This window comes from Excalfactoria chinensis (genome assembly GCF_039878825.1).
Source record: "Excalfactoria chinensis isolate bCotChi1 chromosome 1 unlocalized genomic scaffold, bCotChi1.hap2 SUPER_1_unloc_1, whole genome shotgun sequence".
Classification (NCBI taxonomy): Eukaryota; Metazoa; Chordata; class Aves; order Galliformes; family Phasianidae; genus Excalfactoria; species Excalfactoria chinensis.
Window position 1 is genome coordinate 109,678 of NW_027315565.1, and position 13,361 is coordinate 123,038.

A 13,361-nucleotide genomic window follows, 5' to 3' on the forward strand; every position below is an offset into this window, starting at 1 on the left:
TGATGAGAAATGTGGGAATTTGGGGGAAAATGTGGGAATTTGGGAGGAAATATGGGAATTTTGGGAGGAAATGTGGAGATATTGGAAAAAAATGGGGCAATTTTGATGAGAAATGTGGGAATTTGGGGGAAAAATGTGGGAATTGCTGCCTCTCATTACTGCCTCATTGCTGCCTAATGGGGCTGCTCCCAGCTTTGGGGTCTGGGGCTGCTCCCAGTTGTAGGGTATGGGGCTGCTCTCAGCTTTGGGGTCTGGGGGCAGTCCCAGTTGTAGGGTGTGTGGTCGGGCCCAGCTTTGAGTTGTGGGGGCACTCCCAGCTTTGGGGTGGGAGCACTCCTGGTTTTAGGGTTCCTCATGGCTTTGGGGTCTGGGGATGCTCGTAGCTTTGGGGTCGCTCCCAGCTTTGGGGTCTGGGAACACTCCTGGGTTTGGGGTTGTTTGTGGCTTTGGGGGCACTCACAGTGTTGGGACCTGGGGACAGTCTTGGCTTTGGGGTTGCTCACCGCTTTGGGGTCTGGGACTGCCCACAGCTTTGGGGTCATTCACAGATTTGGGGTCACTCACAGCATTGGGGTCACTCAAAGTATTGGGGTCACTCACAGCATTGGGGTCACTCACAGTGTTGGGGTCACTCACATTATTGGGGTCATTCACAGTGTTGGGGTCACTCACAGTGTTGGGGTCACTCACAACATTGGGGTCATTCACAGTGTTGGGGTCACTCACATTATTGGGGTCACTCACAACATTGGGGTCACTCACATTATTGGGGTCACTCACAGCGTTGGGGTCACTCACAGTGTTGGGGTCACTCACAGCATTGCGGTCACTCACAGCATTGGGGTCACTCACAGTGTTGGGGTCACTCACAACATTGGGGTCATTCACAGTGTTGGGGTCACTCACAGTGTTGGGGTCACTCACATCATTGGGGTCACTCACAGCATTGGGGTCACTCACAGTGTTGGGGTCACTCACAACATTGAGGTCACTCACATCATTGAGGTCACTCACAACATTGGGGTCACTCACAACATTGGGGTCACTCTCAACATTGAGGTCACTCACATCATTGGGGTCACTCACAACATTGGGGTCACTCTCAACATTGGGGTCACTCACAGTATTGGGGTCACTCACAGCGTTGGGGTCACTCACAACATTGGGGTCACTCACAGCATTGGGGTCATTCACAACATTGGGGTCACTCACAGCATTGGGGTCACTCACAGTATTGGGGTCACTCACAGCGTTGGGGTCACTCTCAACATTGGGGTCACTCACAGCATTGGGGTCACTCACATTATTGGGGTCACTCACAGTATTGGGGTCACTCTCAACATTGGGGTCACTCACAGCATTGGGGTCACTCACAACATTGAGGTCACTCACAACATTGAGGTCACTCTCAACATTGGGGTCACTCACAGTATTGGGGTCACTCACAACATTGGGGTCACTCACAACATTGGGGTCACTCACAGTGTTGGGGTCACTCACAGTGTTGGGGTCACTCACATCATTGGGGTCACTCACAACATTGGGGTCACTCACAACATTGGGGTCACTCACATTATTGGGGTCACTCACAGTATTGGGGTCACTCCCAACATTGGGGTCACTCACAGCGTTGGGGTCACTCACAACATTGGGGTCACTCACAGTATTGGGGTCACTCACAACATTGGGGTCACTCACAACATTGGGGTCACTCACAGCATTGGGGTCACTCACATTATTGGGGTCACTCACAGTGTTGGGGTCACTCACAACATTGGGGCCACTCAAATCATTGGGGTCACTCACAGTGTTGGGGTCCCTCCCAGCATTGGGGTCTGTGTCCCGACCCCCATTGTTCCCGCTGGGCCCACCCCCATCCCTGTTCTATGGGGCCGCCCCACAGCTGCTGCTGGTCGCTGCCATCCGTCCCTCATTCCAGTCATGGCTGTGTGGCCTTAAGGGCAGCCCAGCCCCGTGTTGCTCCTTGTGGTGCCGGGGGGGGGATCCCACCCATGAGTTCCCGCTCCCCGCCCCCCACAACCAGCCCCACATCCCCCCCAGTGCTGTGGGTCGGCACCGCAGCGCAGAGCGGGGCCACAACTGTGCGCGTCCACCTTAACGCTGCGTCCACCTTAACACTGCACGTCCACCTTAACGCTGCGTCCACCTTAACGCTGCGTCCACCTTAACGCTGCGTCCACCTTAAAGCTGGGCGTCCACCTTAACGCTGTGTCCACCTTAACACTGCGTCCACCTTAACGCTGCGTCCACCTTAACTCTGCGTCCACCTTAACGCTGTGTCCACCTTAACACTGCACGTCCACCTTAACGCTGCGTCCACCTTAACTCTGCGTCCACCTTAACGCTGCGTCCACCTTAACACTGCACGTCCACCTTAACGCTGCGTCCACCTTAACGCTGCGTCCACCTTAACGCTGCGTCCACCTTAACGCTGCGTCCACCTTAACTCTGCGTCCACCTTAACGCTGTGTCCACCTTAACTCTGCGTCCACCTTAACACTGTGTCCACCTTAACGCTACGTCCACCTTAACTCTGCGTCCACCTTAACGCTGTGTCCACCTTAACTCTGCGTCCACCTTAACACTGTGTCCACCTTAACGCTGCGTCCACCTTAACACTGCGTCCACCTTAATGCTGCGTCCACCTTAACGCTGTGTCCACCTTAACGCTGCGTCCACCTTAACGCTGCTCGTCCACCTTAACGCTGCGTCCACCTTAACGCTGCGTCCACCTTAACACTGCGTCCACCTTAACGCTGCGTCCACATTAAAGCTGCGTCCACCTTAACGCTGCGTCCACCTTAACTCTGCACGTCCACCTTAACGCTGCGTCCACCTTAACGCTGCGTCCACCTTAACTCTGCACGTCCACCTTAACGCTGCGTCCACCTTAACGCTGCGTCCACCTTAACTCTGCACGTCCACCTTAACGCTGCGTCCACCTTAACACCGCGTCCACCTTAACGCCGCGTCCACCTTAACTCTACGTCCACCTTAACACCGCGTCCACCTTAACGCCGCGTCCACCTTAACTCTACGTCCACCTTAACGCCGCGTCCACCTTAACGCTGCGTCCACCTTAACTCTGCGCGTCCACCTTAACACTGTGTCCACCTTAACGCTGCGTCCACCTTAACACTGCGTCCACCTTAACGCTGCGTCCACCTTAAAGCTGCGCGTCCACCTTAACGCTGCATCCACCTTAACGCTGCATCCACCTTAACGCCGCGTCCACTTTAATGCTGCGTCCACCTTAACGCTGCGTCCACCTTAACGCTGCGTCCACATTAACGCTGCGCGTCCACCTTAATGCTGTGTCCACCTTAACGCTGCGTCCACCTTAACTCTGCACGTCCACCTTAACGCTGCGTCCACCTTAACGCTGCGTCCACATTAACGCTGCGCGTCCACCTTAATGCTGTGTCCACCTTAACGCTGCGTCCACCTTAACTCTGCGTCCACATTAACGCTGCTCGTCCACCTTAATGCTGTGTCCACCTTAACGCTGCGCTGTGTCCCACATTCCTGCCGTGGCTCTTCCTGGGCAGCTGCTGCTAAAAATACGGCGCTGTGCGGCTGCGGGGGGGGCTGAAAATACGGCGTGGGGGGCGGGGGGGGGAGCTGGGAGCAAAGGGTGAGGGGTGGGGTTGGGGGGTGGGGTTGTAGGGTTGTAGGGTTGGGTTGTGGGGTTGTAGGGTTGGGTTGTGGGGTTGTAGGGTTGGGGTGTGGGGTTGGGTTGGGGGGTGTGGGGTTGGGGGGTGGGGTTGGGGTGTGGGGTTGTAGGGTTGGGGTGTGGGGCTGGGGTGTGGGGTTGGGGTGTAGGGTGTGGGGTTGTAGGGTTGGGTTGTAGGGTTGGGGTGTGGTGTTGTATGGTTGGGTTGTGGGGCTGGGGTGGGGTTGGGTTGTGGGGTTGTAGGGTTGAGGTGTGGGGCTGGGGTATGGGGCTGGGGTGTGGGGTTGGCTTGTAGGGTTGGAGTGTGTGGGGTTGGGGTGTGGGGTTGGCTTGTAGGGTTGTAGGGTTGGGGTGTGGGGTTGGGTTGTGGGGCTGGGATGTAGGGTTGGGGTGTGGGGTTGAAGTGTAGGGTTGTGGGGTTGGGGTGTGGGGTTGTATGGTTGGGGTGTGGGACTGGGGTGTGGGGTTGGGGTGTGGGGTTGTAGGGTTGGGGTGTGGGGCTGGGGTATGGGGCTGGGGTGTGGGGTTGGGGTGTGGGGTTGGGTTGTAGGGTTGGAGTGTGTGGGGTTGGGGTGTGGGGTTGGAATGTAGGGTTGGGGTGTGGGGTTGGCTTGTAGGGTTGTAGGGTTGGGGTGTGGGGTTGGGTTGTAGGGTTGGAGTGTGTGGGGTTGGGGGGTGGGGTTAGGTTGTAGGGTTGGGGTGTGGGGCTGGGATGTAGGGTTGGGGTGTGGGGTTGGAGTGTAGGGTTGTGGGGTTGGGGTGTAGGGTGTGGGGTTGTAGGGTTGGGTTGTAGGGTTGGGGTGTGGGGGTGTGGGGTTGGGGGGTGGGGTTGGAGTGTAGGGTTGGGTTGTAGGGTTGGGGTGTGGGGTTGGGTTGTAGGGTTGAGGTGTGGGGCTGGGATGTAGGGTTGGGGTGTGGGGTTGGGTTGTAGGGTTGGGGTGTGGGGTTGGGTTGTAGGGTTGAGGTGTGGGGCTGGGATGTAGGGTTGGGGTGTGGGGTTGGGTTGTAGGGTTGTGGGGTTGGGGTGTAGGGTGTGGGGTTGTAGGGTTGGGTTGTAGGGTTGGGGTGTGGGGTTGTGGGGTTGGGGTGTGGGGCTGGGGTGTGGGGTTGGGTTGTAGGGTTGGGGTGTGGGACTGGGGTGTGGGGTTGGGTTGTAGGGCTGGGGTGTGGGGTAGGGCCGGAGGGCTGCGATGGGAGGTTGGCTGTGGGGGGAGCTGCAAGGAGAGCCAGGGGAAAAAGGCAAAGCGTGAGTAAGGGCTGGGAGGGGAGCCAGGAGCCAGAGGTGGGAGCTGAGCCAGGAGTGAAGGGGGGAGAAGGGCAGAGCCAGGGGAAGAGCCAGCAGGAAAGATAAAGCCAGCAGGGAAGCCAAGAGCTGAGCTGAGAGTAGAACTAAGAGCAGAGCCAAGAGCTGAGCTGAGAGGAGGGCCAAGAGCAGAGCTAAGAACAGAGATGAGTAGAGCTAAAAGCTGAGCTAGGAGTAGAGCTAAGAGCTGAGCTGAAAAGAGAGCTAAGAGTAGAACTAAGAGCAGGGCTAAGAGTAGAGCTAAGAGTAGAGCCAATGGCAGAGCTAAGAGCTGAGTTAAGAGCAGGGCCAAGAGCAGAACTAAGTAGAGCCAAGAGTAGAACTAAGAGTAGAGCCAAGAGTAGAGCTAAGAGTAGAGCCAAGAGCAGAACTAAGAGTAGAACTAAGAGTAGAGCCAAGAGTAGAGCCAAGAGCAGAACTAAGAGTAGAGCCAAGAGCAGGGCCAAGAGTAGAACTAAGAGTAGAGCCAATGGCAGAGCTAAGAGCAGAGCTAAGAGCTGAGTTAAGAGCAGGGCCAAGAGGAGAACTAAGTAGAACTAAGAGTAGAGCCAAGAGCAGAACTAAGAGCAGAGCCAAGAGTAGAGCTAAGAGTAGAGCCAAGAGCAGAACTAAGAGTAGAGCCAAGAGCAGAACTAAGAGTAGTGCTAAAACTAAAAACAGAGATGAGAGCAGAGCCAAGAAAGAGTAAAGCCAGGAGTAGCACCAAGAGTAGAGCCAAGAGTGGAGCCGGGTGTAAAGCTACAAGGAGAGATGAGAGCAGAGCCAAGGAGTAAAGCCATGAGCAGAGAGCAGAGCTAAAGCCTTGAGTGTAACTCGGAGCAAGAGTAGAGCTGGGAGAGCTAAGAGTGCAGCCAGGAGTACATAGAGCTGGGAGCAGAGCCAGGAGCAGAGCAGGAGCAGAGCAGGAGTAGAGCAGGAGTAGAGCAGGAGCAGGGCTAAGAGTGGAGCCAAGTGTAAGACAAGAGTGGGCAGAACTGAGAGTAGAACAAGGAGCGGAGCTGAGAGTGGAGCTAAAAGTAGAGCCAGGAGCAGAATGAAGAGTGGAGCCAGAAGTAGTGCCAGGAATGGGGCCAGGAGCGGAATCAAGAGCGGAGCCAAGAGCTGAGACTATAGTAGGGCCAGGAGTAGAACTGTGGGTAGAATCGAATGTAGAGCTGTGAGTAGAGCTAAGAGCGGGGCCAGGAGTAGACTAAGGGGAGAGTCAGGAGTAGAGCTAAGGGTAGAACTGAGATAGAACCAGGAGTAGTGTCAGGATGAGAGCCTAGAGTGGAGCTAAGGGTGGAGCCAAGAGTGGAGCCAAGAGTAGATCTAAGAGTAGAGCTAAGAGCAGAGTTAAGAGTAGGACTAAGTGGAATTAAGAGTAGAGTTGAAAATAGGGCCGAGAATAGGGCCAGGGGTTGAGCTAAGAGTAGAGCCAGTAGAACTAAGAGTAGGGCCAGTAGAACTAAGAGTAGAGCCAGTAGAACTAAGAGTAGAGACAGTAGAACTAAGAGTAGGGCCAGGAGTGGAGCTAAGAGTAGAGCCAGGAGTAGAACTAAGAGTTGGGCCAGGGTTGGAACTAAGAGTAGGGCCAAAAGTAGAACTAAGAGTAGAGCCAGGAGTAGAATCAAGAGTAGGGCCAGGAGTAGAGCCAAGAGTAGGGCCAAGAGTAGGGCTGGAAGTAGAGCCGAGAGTAGGGCTAAGAGTAGAGCCAAGAGTAGGGCAGGAGTAGGGCCAAGAGTAGGGCTGGGAGTAGAGCTAAGAGTAGGGTAGAGCCAGGAGTAGAAGTAAGGGTAGTGCCAAGAGTAGAAGTAAGGGTAGAGCTAAGAGTAGGGCCAGGAGTGGGGCCAGGACTACATAGGGCCAGGAGTAGAAATAAGGGTAGAGCCAAGAATAGAAATAAGAGTAGAGCCAAGAGCAGAGCCAGGAATAGAGCTAAGAATAGAGCTAAGAGTAGGGTCAGGAGTGGAACTAAGAGTGGGGCCAGGAGCACGTTGAGGAGCACGTTTATGAGCGTGGTGACGTGCAGAATCAGACTCTATAACCAGAGTTGTGTTATAAGTCAGGTATGTGTTTATTCAGCGCTGGGCACATGGGGGATCGCTCCTCCCGGCATGTGCGCCGATGGACAGAAGTGTTAGCAAGTTATAGAGCAAGCACATACATATTCATAAGAACTCATTAACATATCCATTGTTTTTCTGGGAGCTCATTTCCATGCTGTCCCTCCTACTGACGCGCGTGCAGTCCGTAGTGGGGGTCTCGCTCCGGTGGTGGTTGGGATGAAGTCAGAAGTTCCTCGGGTTCCTTTGACCCGGCTCCTCTACTCAATCAGTCAAAGCCAATTCCTTTGGCTGCCTTTCCCTTATGCGTACCCTGCTGTGTTGTCTTAGCTGTAGACCCAGCTGTATTGTCCCAGCTGTGTTATCCCAGCTGCATTATAACTACAGCAATGTCGACATGTCCCACTAGTCCTTTTCTTCTGACGTTCCCCAAAGCCGAGGATACTTCATCTTCGTGAAAGGCCCCGTTTACCTGATTCTTACTTTCAAGAGTAGAGCCAAGAGTAGGGCTGGGTGTAGAGCCAAGAGTAGAGCCAGGAGTGGGGCCAGGACTATGTAGGGCCAGGAGTAGAAATAAGGGTAGAGCCAGGAGTAGAAATAAGGGTAGAGCCAAGAGCAGAAATAAGGGTAGAGCCAAGAGTAGAAATAAGGGTAGAGCCAAGAGCAGAAATAAGGGTAGAGCCAAGAGTAGGGCCAGGAGTAGAGCCAGGATTAGAACTAAGAGTAGAGCCAAGAGGAGGGCAGGAGTAGGCCCAAGAGGAGGGCCAGGAGTAGAGCTAAGAGTAGGGCCAAGAGGAGAGCTGGGAGTAGAGCTAAGAGTAGGGTAGAGCCAGGAGTAGAATTAAGGGTTGTGCCAAGAGTAGAAGTAAGGGTAGAGCTAAGAGTAGAGCTAAGAGTAGAACTAAGAGTAGAGCTAAGAGTAGAGCCAGGATTAGAACTAAGAGTAGAGCCAAGAGTAGAACTAAGAGTAGAGCTAAGAGTAGAGCCAAGAGTAGAACTGATTAGAGCCAAGAGTAGAGCTAAGAGTAGAACTAAGAGTAGAGCCAAGAGTAGAAATAAGAGTAGAGCTAAGTGTAAAGCCAAGAGTAGAAATAAGGGTAGAGCCAAGAGTAGGGCCAGGAGTAGAGCCAGGAGTAGAACTAAGGGTAGAGCTAAGAGTAGAATTAAGAGTAGAGCTAAGAGTAGAGCCAAGAGTAGAACTAAGAGTAGAGCTAAGAGTAGAGCCAAGAGTAGAACTAAGAGTAGAGCCAAGAGTAGAGCTAAGAGTAGAGCTAAGAGTAGAGCCAAGAGTAGAACTAAGGGTAGAGCTAAGAGTAGAGCTAAGAGTAGAGCTAAGAGTAGAGCTAGAGCCAAGAGTAGAACTAAGAGTAGAGACAAGAGTAGAGCCAAGAGCAGAACTAAGAGTAGAGCCAGGAGTAGAACTAAGAGTGGGGCCAGGAGCACGTTGAGGGGCACATTTAAGAGCACATTGAGGAGCACGTTGATGAGCGTGGCAGCCCCACAAGCTGCCCCGGTGCGGCCGTGGCACAGCGCGGGGTTTGTTGTCCTGGTGCTGCTGGTGGCGGTGCAGTAATGGCGGCCCCTTTGCTTTGTGTTTCCCCACAGCAAAATCGTGTCGAAGATCGACGGCGACGGGGACGGCTTCGTGACGGTGGAGGAGCTGAAGGAGTGGATCAAGTTTGCGCAGAAGCGCTGGATCTACGAGGACGTGGAGCGACAGTGGAAGGGGCACGACCTCAACGGGGACGGCACCGTGTCCTGGGACGAGTACCGCAACGCCACCTACGGCTCCGTCCTGGGTGCGTGACCCCGTGACCCTGCGACCTTATGACCCTGTGACCCCATGGCCCCGTGACCCCATGACCCTGTGACCCTTTGACCCTGTAACCCCATGACCCTGTGACCCCATGGCCCTGTGACCTCATGACCCCGTGACCCCATGGTCCTGTGACCCTTTGACCCTGTGACCCTGTGACCCCATGGCCCCGTGACCCCATGGCCCTGTGACCCCATGACCCTGTGACCCTTTGACCCTGTAACCCCATGACCCTGTGACCCTATGACCCTGTGACCCCATGGCCCTGTGACCCCTTGACCCTGTGACCCCATGGCCCTGCGACCTTATGACCCTGTGACCCCATGACCCTGTGACCCTATAACCCCATGACCCTATGACCCTGTGACCCCATGGCACTCTGACCCCATGACCCCGTGGCCCTGTGACCCTGTGACCCCATGACCCTTTGACCCTGCAATCCTATGACCCCGTGGCCCTGTGACCCTGTGACCCTTTGACCCTGCAATCCTATGACCCTGTGGCCCCATGACCCTATGGCCCTGTGACCCTTTGACCCTGTAACCCCATGACCCTGTGACCCCATGGCCCCGTGACCCCATGACCCTGTGACCCTTTGACCCTGTAACCCCATGACCCTGTGACTCTATGACCCTGTGACCCCATGGCCCTGTGACCCCATGACCCCGTTTCCCCATGGCCCTGTGACTCTTTGACCCTGTAACCCCATGACCCTGTGACCCTATGGCCCCGTGACCCTGTGACCCCATGACCCTGTGACCCTTTGACCCTGTAACCCATGACCCTGCGACCTTATGACCCTGTGACCCTATGACCCTATGACCCTGTGACCCCATGGCACTGTGACCCCATGACCCCGTGACCCCATGGCCATGTGACCTCATGACCCCGTGACCCCATGGCCCTGTGACCCTTTGACCCTGTAACCCCATGACCCTGTGACCCCTTGACCCTGTGACCCCATGGCCCTGTGACCCCATGACCCCGTTTCCCCATGGCCCTGTGACTCTTTGACCCTGTGACCCCTTGACCCTGTGACCCCATGGCCCTGTGACCTCATGACCCCATGACCCCATGGCCCTGTGACCCTTTGACCCTGTAACCCCATGACCCTGTGACCCTTTGACCCTGTGACCCCATGGCCCTGTGACCTCATGACCCCATGACCCCATGGCCCTGTGACCCTTTGACCCTGTAACCCCATGACCCTGTGACCCCATGACCCTGTGACCCCTGCAACCCTTTGACCCTGCAATCCTATGACCCTGTGACCCTATGACCTTGTGACCCCATGACCCTTCAACCTTGTGACCCCATGACCCTGGGACCCCGTGACCCTGTGACCCCAGGACCCTGTGACCCTGTGACCCCCTAGCTGTGTCATCTCACAGAGCAGTTGGGGTTGGGGCTCGGGGCTGGGTTTTGGTGAGGGGTCGGATTGGGGGGCTGGGGTTAGGGGTCAAGGTTAGGGCTCAAGGTTAGGGGTCAAGGTTAGGGGTCAGGGTTTGGGGTTGGGGTTAGAGTTTGGGTTTGGCGTAGGGGGTTGGGGTTGGGTTAAGATTAGGGTTAGGGGTTAGGGCTCAGAATGTTAGGGTTTGGGTTAGGGATGGGGGTTATGGATTGGGGTTAGAGTGTGGGGTTTGGGTTAGGATTGGGGTTATGGATTGATTGTGGTTAGAGTATGGTTAGAGTATGGGGTTTGGGTTAGGATTGGGGTTATGGATTGGGGTTAGAGTATGGGGTTTGGGTTAGGATTGGGGTTTGGATTTGGGGTTAGAGTATGGGGTTTGGGTTAGGGATGGGGTTAGAGTATGGGGTTTGGGTTAGGATTGGGGTTATGGATTTGGGGTTAGAGTATGGGGTTTGGGTTAGGGATGGGGTTAGAGTATGGGGTTTGGGTTAGGATTGGGGTATGGATTTGGGCTTAGAGTATGGGGTTTGGGTTAGGATTGGGGTTATGGATTGGGGTTAGAGGTCAGAGTATTGAGGTTTGGATTAGGGTTAGGGGTTGGGGTTGGGGTTGGGGTTGGGATGTGGGGTTACCATTAGGGTTATGAGATGGGATCAGGGTCAGGAGTCAGGGTTAGAAGTCAGGATGGGGTCGGGGTCGGGTTGAGGTGTGGTCCCTGCACCTTGTACCAGTGAAGAATGAATGGGTGTTAATGAGTGTTAATGAATGGGTGTTAATGAGTGTTAATGAATGGGTGTTAATGAGTGTTAATGAATGGGTGTTAATGAATGGGTGTTAATGAATGAATAGATGTTAATGAATGGGTGTTAATGAATGGGTGTTAATGAGTGTTAATGAGTGGGTGTTAATGAATGGGTGTTAATGAATGAATAGATGTTAATGAATGGGTGTTAATGAGTGGGTGTTAATGAGTGGGTGTTAAAGAATGGGTGTAAATGAATGGGGGTTAATTAGTGGGTGTTAATGAGTGTTAATGAGTGGGTGTTAATGAATGGACGTTAATGAATGGACGTTAATGAATGGGTGTTAATGAATGGGTGTTAATGAGTGGGTGTTAATGGATGTTAATGAATGGGTGTTAATGAATGGGTGTTAATGAGTGTTAATGAATGGGTGTTAATGAATGGGTGTTAATGGGTGTTAATGAATGGGTGTTAATGAATGAATGGATGTTAATGAATGGGTGTTAATGAATGGGTGTTAATGAGTGGGAGTTAATGAATGGGTGTTAATGAGTGGGTGTTAATGAATGGGTGTTAATGAGTGGACGTTAATGAATGGGTTTTAATGAGTGGGTGTTAATGAATGGGTGTTGATGAATGGGTGTTGATGAATGGGTGTTAATGAGTGTTAATGAATGGGTGTTAATGAGTGTTAATGAATGGGTGTTAATGATTGGCTGTTAATGAATGGATGTTAATGAATGGGTGTTAATGAGTGGGAGTTAATGAATGGGTGTTAATGAGTGGTTGTTAATGAATGGGTGTTAATGAGTGTTAATGAATGGGTGTTAATGAGTGGACGTTAATGAATGGGCGTTAATTGGCGCCGCGTGGCCCCCACCCCACAGACGACCCCGATCCCGACGACGGCTTCAACTACAAGCAGATGATGGTGCGCGACGAGCGCCGCTTCAAGATGGCGGACCGCGATGGCGACCTGGCGGCCACCAAGGAGGAGTTCACGGCCTTCCTGCACCCCGAGGAGTACGACTACATGAAGGACATCGTGGTGCAGGTGGGCTCCGGACCCACGGCTCCACGCTGGCTCCCATTGGGTCCCACCTCCAGCTCCTCATGGCGTCCCCACAGCCCATAGATCCTCACCCTCCATTGGGCCCAAATCCCAGTTGATCCCAAGCAGATCCCATTTCCCAGTGGATTCCCATCTCCAGTTCCTCGTTGAGTCCCAGTTTCCAGCTGGTTCCAGTTCCCAGCTGATCCTCACCCCCAGTTCCACACTGCGTCTCAGTTCCCAGTGGGTCCCCATTCCCAGTGTACCCAGTTCCCAATGGGTCCCCATTCCCAGTTCTCATTGGGAATCCAGTTCCCAGTGGGTTCCCAACCCCAGTTCCTCAGTGGGTCCCCATTCCCAGTGTACCCAGTTCCCAGTGGGTTCCCATTCCCAGTGTAACCAGTTCCCAATGGGTCCCCATTCCCAGTGTATCCCAGTTGGTCCCCATTCCCAGTGTATCCCAGTTCCCAATGGGTCCCCATTCCCAGTTCTCATTGGGTCCCTGTTCCCAGTGGGTTCCCAGTTCCCAATGGGTCCCCATTCCCAGTGTATCCCAGTTCCCAATGGGTCCTCATTCCCAGTGTACCCAGTTCCCAATGGGTCCTCATTCCCAGTGTATCCCAGTTCCCAATTGGTCCCCATTCCCAGTGTACCCAGTTCCCAATGGGTCCCGATTCCCAGTTCCCAATAGGTGCCCATTCCCAGTGTATCCCAGTTCCCAATGGGTTCCCATTCCCAGTGTACCCAGTTCCCAATGGGTCCCCATTCCCAGTGTATCCCAGTTGGTCCCCATTCCCAGTGTACCCAGTTCCCAATGGGTCCCCATTCCCAGTGTATCCCAGTTGGTCCCCATTCCCAGTGTACCCAGTTCCCAATGGGTCCCAATTCCCAGTTCCCAATGGGTCCCCATTCCCAGTGTACCCAGTTCCCAATGGGTCCCCATTCCCAGTTCCTAATAGGTGCCCATTCCCAGTGTACCCAGTTCCCAATGGGTCCCCTTTCCCAGTTCCCAATAGGTGCCCATTCCCAGTGTACCCAGTTCCCAGTGGGTTCCCATTCCCAGTGTACCCAATTCCCAATTGGTCCCCATTCCCAGTGTACCCAGTTCCCAATGGGTCCCGATTCCCAGTTCTCATTGGGTCCCTGTTCCCAGTTTATCCCAGTTCCCAATGGGTCCCCATTCCCAGTGTACCCAGTTCCCAATGGGTCCCAATTCCCAGTTCCCAATAGGTGCCCATTCCCAGTGTACCCAGTTCCCAGTGGGTCCCCATTCCCAGTTTATCCCAGTTCCCAATGGGTCC

General features: G+C 54.1%; 2 protein-coding genes and 1 pseudogene across 2 annotated transcripts in view; all 3 read left to right on the top strand.

Annotated features, from left to right (window-relative positions):
* CALU (calumenin) overlaps positions 1 to 13,361 on the top strand; it is a 43,114-nt gene that overhangs the window by 14,162 nt on the left and 15,591 nt on the right. The window contains exons 3-4 of the mRNA XM_072360620.1: positions 8,645 to 8,838; positions 11,897 to 12,063. Of these exons, the coding sequence (XP_072216721.1) occupies positions 8,645 to 8,838; positions 11,897 to 12,063 (361 nt within the window). The remainder of the gene's footprint in view (positions 1 to 8,644; positions 8,839 to 11,896; positions 12,064 to 13,361) is intronic.
* On the top strand, positions 4,885 to 6,675 carry LOC140264699 (uncharacterized; annotated as a pseudogene).
* On the top strand, positions 7,069 to 8,612 carry LOC140264701 (uncharacterized). Its single transcript, XM_072360621.1, is given in 6 exon segments — positions 7,069 to 7,112; positions 7,475 to 7,591; positions 7,593 to 7,777; positions 7,780 to 7,860; positions 7,863 to 8,040; positions 8,042 to 8,612. Coding segments are annotated over 6 exon segments (1,176 nt in total).